This window comes from Antrostomus carolinensis, unplaced genomic scaffold (assembly GCF_000700745.2).
Source record: "Antrostomus carolinensis isolate BGI_N321 unplaced genomic scaffold, ASM70074v2 scaffold6099, whole genome shotgun sequence".
Lineage (NCBI taxonomy): Eukaryota > Metazoa > Chordata > Aves > Caprimulgiformes > Caprimulgidae > Antrostomus > Antrostomus carolinensis.
The window spans coordinates 201,627-212,389 of NW_010339293.1; the positions used below are offsets into that span (position 1 = coordinate 201,627).

Sequence of the window (10,763 nt, forward strand, 5' to 3'; positions counted from 1 at the left end):
TTTTTTGGCCAAACATTATCTTTGTTATTTCCAGGGGGCCTGTTGGAATAACTACGAAGGGTCACACATCTCCAGGGGAAGATGTCCCAAAGTCCCAGGACTGCTGGACTTGCCCGAAGGAAAGAGGCAGTGCTGAGCACTTGTCAAACTTCATGTGTTTTTAACCAACATCTGAGGACCCTCGCATACAGCCGACCTGGCACAGTATGGCACGCAAATGCACCTGACCTGTCTACTCAGCAGACCCATACACATGCTCAGAGCTCACAGCCCAGGGACACCTGACTGACCTGCAGCTCACCTCTCTGCAAGACTGTGCATTTCACAGAATGGTGGGGGGTGGAAGGGACCTCCGGAGATCATCCAGTCCCACCCCCCCTGCCATCAGCAGGGACACCTTCCACTAGACCAGGTTGCTCAAAGCCTCATCCAGCCTGGCCTTGAACACTTCCAGGCCTCTGTGGGCAGCCTGTTCCAGTGCTCTGTCATCCCCACAGTAAAGAAATTTTTCCTTAAGTTTGTGTGGAACTTCTGGTGTTCCAGTTTTAGTCCATTGCCCCTTGTCCTGTCACCAGCCACCAAAAATTGCCTTTCTGTGCCTAAGTTCCCAAACTTAAAAAGCTATGAGCAATCTCAGAATCTCTCACCATCACCACTGGGGGAAGGAGGCTTCCATGGACAGACTGAGAAGAGCTCCTGCTTAAAGTCCCTTTGAGTCTACCAAATGTTAGCCTGTTCCTCACAGCCAGGGCCAAAAGAAGTCACCTCCTCATAACAAAACACTTCACTTTGCAGAGGCCCACCCAATACTCTAGCATGGCAGATACCTGACACGGTGGAGCAGCTATCACCTGCTGTCACCTTCCTTCTCCTCTCATAATCAAGATTATTCCAGCAGAACAGAATTTAGCAAGCTTCTCACCACACCAAGTGCCCAGAGTGAATGCCAGTAAACCCAGTGGCCTAAGTACCCAGTAAGCTCAGCACATAAAGCTCACCTCTACAGCTGGGGAGACAGGCCCATTTTTCTCACTCAGACAATCCCACATTTCAAGTAACAATCCTATTGAATCTGCTACCTTTCATTAAAGTAGCTCTTATAACTCTGTCAAATTCTCCAACCTTTGTATTGATTTTTTTCTCCTATTCAAAATAACTCTCCTTTACAACAAGAGCTGGCTGTCAGCTTCTTATCTCTTATTTTCACCCCATCTGATCCTCCTTCTCCTTGTCCGTCTTTCCACATTCCAATTAATCATGTAGAAAATCAGGGATTTATGTTAAGAGGAATGTACAACTCTTAGCTCATCATTAACATACTGTAATTGCAGTGTAGTGCTACTGCCTCAGACCTTTTCAACAAGACAGTGGAAATCCTTTAGGGACAGCAGGACATTCCCATCCAACATGAAAAGAGTTCTGTCTGGTTCGTGTTACTGGATAGTCACTTCAAAATAAAACTCTGGATGCGTTTGTAACTCAACTCTAGAAATTACTGGGGCCTGGCAGGCAGCAGGAAGATGATGCCATAAAATCAGACTTCTGTTACATCCCTAAATTTTGTCTGGGTCTCTACACGAACAGTCCTAAGATCTGCTAACCTCTCCGCTAAACATATTTTAATTTCAGACCATCCTCTCATGTTTCTTATTAATTATCACGGGGCATTCACAGAAAAGATCAGCCAGATGGAGACTAAATATTTCACTACTGCAAGATGAAGCATTCTGCACTAAAATGGAACCTTGCTTGCAATAAAGTCATTAATTAAAGTCTCCACTGATTCTCCCGTCAGGATATGGGAGGCACTAAAGACAACTATAAGGAGATAGTGTGTCAGCTACACTAAGAAAAAGAAAAAAAACTTTAAAAAAAGCCAGTAAACCAGACAGTTTTAAGCTGATGTTTAACTTGCACTGCTCACGGTCTCTGCAGTACCACATGATGGAAACTCAACCATGTGCTCAATATATCCATCCATTTTATGTTTTAAAATTATGACACACTGATTTCCTGATGATGAGAAACCTGAACAAGTTTTAAAAGCAGTGAAGAGCAAACAACAGTAAAGTCTGGAGACTCCTAGAATAAAATCTTACTTTACTGGAAATAAGACTGAGCAGCTTTTTTGTCTTTTTAGTATCTTGTATTTTATGGCTGCCTGGACACCCAAACACTGGGGAAAAGGGATACAGAAGACTAAGAAAACAGAACAAAAAAACCCATGCTAATTGTCAGTTTTTTTTAAAAAAGAAAAAATAATTAAATGTGAAAATCCCCAAGCTATCTCCGTGTCTGAATGATTAAGTCAGGGGTGCTGTAAGAGATGCAGATGGAATAAACAGTACATGTGAAATTCCCTGGACACTCTACAGCACAGACAGCATGAGCATGGAGCCAAATCCTCCCTCAGAGTTTCACCAGCACATCTCCCATCAAAGTCATTGGGAGCTCTAAGTATCCCTCTATAAGTGTGGATTTGGTCCTTGGAGAGAATATTACAGTAAAACTACTTCAGACAGTCAAAGTCTCTCACTGTTTTATATTCTCAATGACCCTCTTTAGGTCCCTTCATCATTTATTGACTCTACTTTGCTACATCCAGCCAGATGGAGGCAAGGAAATCCGAAGAGCAACTAGTAAACAAAATATAAGGAAATAAAACCAAGGCTGGCTCTCTGTTCACAATTAGTCTTTACTTGTGCTTGAAGACAACAACAGAGATCTTTGCAAAATTACAATTACCAGATATGCTGGATACCAGAAATAATAAACTCAGCTGCAACACAGCAACGTAGGGTATAAGTTCTCTCCTATGTGTAAAAAAAACCTCACACTGTGATAGGTTCATCTTTTAATAAGTCAAAAAAGCACACACAAATCTAAACAGACTTACAAATGCACCAAGAGTAAAACTAAAGAACAGAGAAGACTCCAATTCTAACATTAAAAAGTAACTATCCCCTGCCATCCACATGTGGATAAAAGGCTGGACATATACTGTAGCTGACTCCAGGAGTGATAGAAAGACTTAACATTCAGGCTGAAACAACAACAACAAAACATTAATTTGTCTCACTTTATTCCCTACAGTGAAGGTTTTCATGCACTAAATACCACACATTTCTTCTATATTAATGACACTGATTGTCTTCTGCCTGTGATAATATAAAACATCAGAATTAAAGTGATATAATGAGAGGTAGGATAGCACACAGTGATAAACTTTGGCAAGGAGATCTGAGCATTCAAATTGGAGCAACGAGCTGTAGGTCTAGACCACGCTGAAGTTAGTTTGTATATTCAAAGGGAAAAGGAAGAAAATCAAAGAAGCAGCAAGAACAAAGACACCATTAGAACCTGGAAAGTCTTCTAAGAAACACACTTAAAGAACAAGAACTGTTAATGCAAATGATTGTTTTGTAATAATAATATAGTAAAATGAATCTATCAACATAATGTAAAAGCTCGTTAATTGACATGAAAGGGTGTTAGCTCTTCATTTTCTGCTGAGATGGTTTGTGGGGTTTTGTTGGGGTTTTTTGGATTTTTTTTTTTTTTTTTTTTTTTTAAATGGAGAACTCCTCAAGATCTCCAAAAACATGCATGTTGGCACTTGCGGATATGAAATCACGTTGCTATTTCAGAAGCCAAGTTGATGTTCCTACTACTAATTTGGCCTAGACAGTGCAAGTTTGTTCATGTAAGATTAAAGGGATGAGGTCTCTATGGCATATTGCAGTATGGTCCTTGGAATAAGATTCTCATTTACTAAATAAATTACTGTATATTACTGTATAATGGTGTTCACATTATAACTGACAATTAGCACCATTAAAGAGAAAGCTCATAAACAGCCAAAGCTCACATCAAATTAACACAGTCATGATTAAAATCACTCTTCTGATTTCTGCTCTTCACAGAAATAATCAGCATTTTGCATAAAAATGAGTACGAAGCAGCTAAAATAAATAAATAAATAAATCAGAGTTACACTGGGACGGTGGTACTGAACTCCACCAGCACAGCACAGCACAACACTACCACGTCAGCTGTTCGCTTGCCTACGAGGTATCATGTGCTGGGTTTCCCTCCTAGCAGGGAGCCCGCACGGCGGGCCCTGCCTGACGCAAGCTCTGCGCAGGCAGGGCTGCTAACCGGTGTGGTGACACTGGAGATTAAAGCACTGCAATTACTCCTCTTGGCTCTAATGAGGGGAACCTGAGTTCTCTCCTGGCCTGAGGGAAGCTCATCTTCTTTATTTTAATTCTGTCACTTTGCCATTTAAATGGTTTCTAGCATTTGCATGATCATTTATACCCGCTTCGACTTCAGAAAGAAAAAGAAAAACCTGAGTAATTATAGTGGAGAAGAACAATAAAAAAATACAAAGGAGTCAGCAATTCATTAAAATTTAGAGAATGTGGTGTTAAAAACTTTTCTTAACTTGAAGAAAAAAGGAGAAAGACTTTTTTTAAACTGGCAGAGAGCCCATGTCCTCATTAGGATTCGTGCGGCACTCACACAGCAATGCGCTAATGGTATCACTTTAATCTTCAGTGTCACAGCACTAGTACCTGGCGTCACCCAAGATGATTGTGCTAAAATGGCAAGGAGAAAAAGAAACTTCAAGCCAATGCTGACCAGATCTGGTATCATGAACTGGAACCTGGCTGTGGATGAATGTTTGAGGCACATGGATATCTCTGTTTACAAATCCTACTTCAGAGACAGCCAAGCTCATAATGGCTTCATAAGGCTCAAGTATCACCAAGGAAAATCTAATCAATAAATAAGCAATCAGGACCAAATAACGAAAGAATACCACTACATATGCCATGGTTTGAAAAGGAATCACAATATGCTACATATGCATAAAAGCACTGCAAGATAATACGCCTTTGATCCAACATGCCTTTAAAGCAGGAAACAAAAGGATGTTCCCATATATCTTACTAACTAATTTAACATATAAATCACAAAAAAATATGATCCAGATGGGCTTCAATGAAGGAAACCAATTAACGTAGACAGCCTTACCATCTGACACATTAGTTGTAATAATAAAAACCAAACAACATGGTCAAACAATAACGCTCTGTATTATATCTGACATTTCTAATTAGTTTCTGCATACTCTTCAAGAAAAAAGACTACCAGCAAGTACTTTGTTTCCCAGAGGAAAAAACATCTAAACTTCATGTGCACAGAGCATAGTCTATGGATGAAGCTGATCTATCTGTGTTCCCTTGGGATGTGCTTTGGAACTAATGGGTTTTGCATAGTCTACATCTGGTTGCACAATTAGACTCAGAAAATGTTTCCTTTCAGCTGCTTCTCCACTGTAACTGCTGCAGATCTGGAATGCCACTACCTGCACACTCCTTAAAAGCTTTACCTACGTCCACGGGCTCAGAATAATCAGAACAATTTGGGCTTTGCTTCCTGTATGATAGGATTTTGTTTCTTCCTTTCTACAGCCTTCCTAGAAACGCCACTTTTCAAATAAAGTACAGTATTTCTGGCACAGACCTCCCAGCATCAGATAATTAGAGCTGCATCAGACAGTTGCAAGCTGAACTACAATTAGCATTACAATTAAAAGTTCCACCATGCATACATGTACAGTTACTGTTTGAGAGGTCTAATCCCAACTATGAGGACTGGTTTTGCATGTATTGCCAAGAACGACTCAGTTTCATCACCTTAGACCTATAGGACGCTTCAAAATCCACCCATGAAAATTAGTTTCAGCACATGATTGAAATTTGGAATTCTTGGGTAGGAGGTAGATAGCATCACAATAGGGAAAGGCTTCGTTTGGAAACTGCCCTCCCTTTACAAAATAGTAAAGTAGCCTTTTCCCAAAGGCTGTGAAAATTCTGCTAATGCCATCTTACCCAGAAAGCCAGAGGACAGAGGTTCATGTCACTGCAATGAAAACAAATCACTTGGAAAATTACATTTTCATTATTACGATTAACACTAAACCTATCTGATACAGCAACTTATTTCCACAGCATTCATAAACAAGTAACCTAAATTCTGAAAGGCAGTCTCTTTTCTTCTTTTCCCCAATTTTTTTTTTTTTTTTTTAAAAGGTATTCCAACCGATTGAAAAGAAAATGAAGAATATTTAAACCAAAGGAAAATTATTTCTTAGGTATTTGCTTTTTTTCCAAAGGAAAATAGCTTCCATTCATCAAGTCAGCCATCAAATAGCCTTGGCATCATAAGAAAGGGTTTGTGAAGTGGAAAGACTATATTTCTGACACAAACAAGAAGGCTCAGGCTCCTTTACCATCTCCACTCCCTGAAATTTCAAAAGAGGAGTTGACTTGCTCTACAGACCTCCTGAGTGCTCCTTCTGCCACCTAAAAATAGAGTTACAAATATTGGTATTGCCAACTGAGACAGACAGGGCAGAATGACAATGTTTGGGCCTTTGTTCTGTGTGTTCAGGGGTGGCTCCTTGTAAGAAATCACAGGGTACATCAAGCCAGAAGCTGCTGGAAAAGCTCATTAAAAAGTTAGAAAATAAAATCTCTGCTTCACAGAACATCCAATGTACAGTTTCAGAATTTTGTCAGGGAGACAAAAAATGGCTTGTAATTCTCATGTGAAGGGGCAGTGGGAACAGAGAGGTGAAATTCAGAGGTTCTGGTCATGCACCAGAGTCTATTACAACCTTCCTTTGTCCTTTGGAAGCTCCTTCCCACCTCCTGAAAAATGATAGAATCACAGAATGGTTTGGGTTGGAAGGGACCTTAAAGGTCATCCAGTTCCAACCCCCCTGCCATGAGCAGGGACACCTTCCACTAGGCCAGGTTGCTCAAAGCCTCATCTAACCTGGCCCTGGACACTTCTAGGGAGGGAACATTCACAACTTCCCTGGGAACCCTATGCCAGTGTTTCACCACCCTCACAGGAAAGAATTTCTTCCTGATATCTAATCTAAACCTACCCTCTTCCAGTTTAGAGCCATTACCCCTTGTTCTGTCAGTCCCTGCCCTCGAAAAAAGTCCCTCCCCAGCCTTCCTGTAGCCCCTTCAGGTACTGGGAGGCCACTAGAAGGTCTCCCTGGAGCCTTCTCGTCTCCAGGCTGAACAGCCCCAACTCTCTCAGCCTGTCCTCACAGAGGTGCTTCAGCCCTTGGATCATCCTTGTGGCCTCCTCTGGACTCACTCCAGTAGGTCTATGTCCTTCTTGTGTTGGAGGCCCCAGAATCGGATGCCGCACAGACTTGTCTAAAGTCACATGTGACAAATTACAGCAAGCTGGGGTCTGGATCAAGTTCTTGCAAGACCCAGCTCACAAGACAACCATTTCTGCCCACACATGAGTTTTCCGGGCAAGCACAGCTTCCCTCAACCTGCTCACGTCCACATGCCGCATTCTGAAAGTGCTTACCTGCTTACAGACAGGCAAAGGTAATCCCAGATAACATCTGTTTTACCTCATCATACAAAACTTTGAGTATAAAGTGAAAAGTATCAACAATCTCTATTGACACAGAAAACATGGCACTGATAACAGAGCAACCCAGGACTGTCTGTCACAAGCCAAGACCCAACCACACCAAGCTCCACAGCAGCCTGCAGCACCAGGACTCTCCCTGCCATCAAAAGGCATGTCCTTGTGGTCAGCTGCAGATGGTTGCCCACCCCTGTGCTCTGAGCATGGCCACGTTCACAGGGTGCTGTGCCCGAGCTGATACCTTGCTCCCGCTGCAGCACAGCACTCTACGAGAGCTATGGGCGGCTGTCAGACCAGGGCTGGCTGGGGTCCAGCTGGCTCCTGCACAGGCAGAGCAAACACACAGCTCTTTGCACAGATCTACGTAGACATCCTGTCAGTAGAAGGCAGGGACCACAGCTGAAGACAGGTAGAGAGAGGGCTGTATGCTGCAAAGAAGCAGTAACGATGAAAGAGAGCTTTTGGCATGACAGTTCCCAAACCACTGCTCTTTGTTTATAAGTGTCATGGGAAAGAAAAGATTTGGAGGACAATGAGGTCACTTTGCGGATATTTGCAAGGAGATCCTCCCACACACGAAAAGCTTATGGGAGAAACCAGAAGAGTGGCTGTTTGCAACTTAACCCATGGGACGTGAGAGCTGGCAACACTAGCAAAGCAGAGCTCGGAGCTGACATTGCAAAAGCACATAAGAGATGATAGATAGAGTGCTGCGAGGGCCGGAAGGGCCTTGAAAGTGATATGTTCACTGAAGGAAACATTGCCCTATTTCACAGCCGTCTCAAACTACAGCAGTACATTCTGATTTTATATTTTTTGTGAACATAAGCGCTCATTTTTCTACTCACCTCGACGGGGAACCTCTTGCCATTGATGCTGTGCTCAGAGCCAGCTGATCCGTTGCTTTGACCCCAGTGAAATTCCACTTTCTCTGCCTTGAATCTGCCCGGCAACCCGGCACCACTGACAAAATAATCATCCTTCAAAAAAATAGCAACTGCACACACAGAACAAGGAGAAAGACATTCTTAGCACAGTTTTTTCTGAAGCATTTACAGATTTTTGCTAATTATATTAGTATACTACTTCTAATGCAAGCAAAATGTCGGGTCATAATTTTCCTCTTTACAGGGATTGGTTTAAAAAAAAAGTCTACAAGTCATGCTGGCTAATTATGGAAGTAATTATGAAGTTACATAGACTACAGAAAACCACAAAGTCCTAATTTCTCAAGGACTTTTTGCCCTCCATGTTGGACTTTGATCAAAATTTAAATAGCAAACTCCATGAAAACCTGTTTAATGTGGTTCCAGGGACTAATGGCTGACCACATTCCTTGGCCTTGCAAAACCACTGAAGGTCTGTAGGTCACAAGTTAGGAAAATAATGGATCCTATGTTTGCTGGATTTCCTCTACTTTGTTGAGGGGGACAGGACAGCCCTGTGCCCTGTCCCACCTCTCCTGTTGGACATGGCATCTACTTTTCTTAACCTCCCTGCTCCTCCTTTCTGTAAAATGAGGAGAGTGACAATAACTTTTTTGAGACCCACTCATGAGAAGTCCTCCATAAGAACTTGGGTTTTATTACAGTAACTCTGACATTATTATTATGTGATTCAATAAGGGTCAAAAGGATCTTTGTGTTTTCTTTTCATTTCCAAAAGCCTTTGAATTTTATGTAACAATAAAAGCTGTAAGTCTAAACAGAAGGCAAAATCGTATGGTAGAAGCTGATACATGTTACAAGGGAGGTCTATGGCCCAGCTAAGAACCAAATACAGCTTCCCAAAAATTCCTGTCTGCTTCTCTCACTACAAGATCACCTGTCTTTCTAGCATCTCCCATTTTTAATATGCACAATTCCTAAAAATTCCTCTTACAAAATCCTTTCTTCTCATCCCTTACAAAACCATTGCTTAAAAATAGAACTAAAATTTGAATTTTTTTCCTTGTAAAAGTCATTGCAGACCACCACTTGCTGTGCCCAGAATCCTGTGATTAAAGTTTTTTGGGTTGTTTTTTGGAATTTTTTTTCTTTAATGAGAATAGCATAACCCACAAGGATTTCTCTGTGTTCTCAAGCCAACTGTGTCATCACAACGGGAACATTAATATAAATCAAATTTTATTATGTAAGAGGGAGGATTTTATTCACCGCTGAAAAAACAAAAAAGCTAGTTGTGAAATAGAAGTTATTCCTCTGTTGGTGAATCAGTGGCAGGCTTTGCTGCTGGCAAGGCTTTCTGACACACCAAGGCTGTCCTCCCATGAGCACATACCGTTGGCTAGAGCAGTCTCATCTCGAGTGCAGTTTAGAAACTTCTCAACTTTAAATTGTTTATGTTAAAACCATCTAAATCTTAAACTGCATGAGATGTTCAGATATTTCTAAATTGTGCAGTGACATCATGGGACTATTTTCTTTTTCCATGATTTCTGGTTCTTTCAGCACTCCCTTCATATCAAAGTGTACGTGTAGGCAGACGAGTGGTGCTGGACTGGCTATAGGACATTCCCTTGTATCAGCCAGGATACTACGTGTGGCCACTGTCTTCTTACACCAAATATGTGAAACAAACCTGACTAAAAGCATCACTTCTCTCTTCCTCCCTTAAAAATTCCTCAATGAGCTCAGCAGTATTAAATACTGAAAATCTTACTCAATTGGTTATAAATTCCATAGATAAAATTGTAGGAAATGAGGAATACAGGAAAGCAGATTTGTGTGCATCTGTTAAAAACCTCTGTGGGGATTCAGTTGCATCTAATAAATATTTGATAGTTCCTAAATCATTTATGGCTCTGTCAGGGGTCATTTTACTTGTTTTAGATGAATAATTAAAAGGATAATTAGGAGGATGTACAATCTGAAATGTTCATCTAATTGTTCATTTTACAGTATTTCTTACACCGCTGAGCTGTACAACACATGTTCCCATCACCTTCCTATCTCAGCAGCATCCCCTTACTGCCAGTGATTTGGGAGCTTCCCTCCCCACCATGTGATTTCTAGTATCCAGGACTGGAATAATCAAACAACAAGTTACGCTGCTTCGGGAGCCGCTGCTTTTATCCAATGATTTCAGTAGAGTGCACAGCAAGGAATCAATCCCCAAAGCCCACTAATTTAAAATACTACATAATTGAGATTATAAAACCAAAGGAAGTGGTGCACAGTGACCACGGTCACAATTCCGTAATGCCATTTGCAGAATCGAGTCTGGAGCTGTGTGCCTGTCACCTTCTTGAGAGCAAAAATAAACCTGGATACACAGCAGCTCTTTCC

The 10,763-nt window shown here is 41.4% G+C and overlaps 1 protein-coding gene across 1 annotated transcript in view; it reads right to left on the reverse strand.

The window, feature by feature from the left end:
• LOC104531017 (protein tyrosine phosphatase receptor type G) overlaps positions 1-10,763 on the reverse strand; it is a 197,527-nt gene that overhangs the window by 177,589 nt on the left and 9,175 nt on the right. Inside the window, exon 3 of the mRNA XM_029086950.1 lies at positions 8,325-8,473. Coding sequence (XP_028942783.1) covers positions 8,325-8,473 — 149 coding nt within the window. The remainder of the gene's footprint in view (positions 1-8,324; positions 8,474-10,763) is intronic.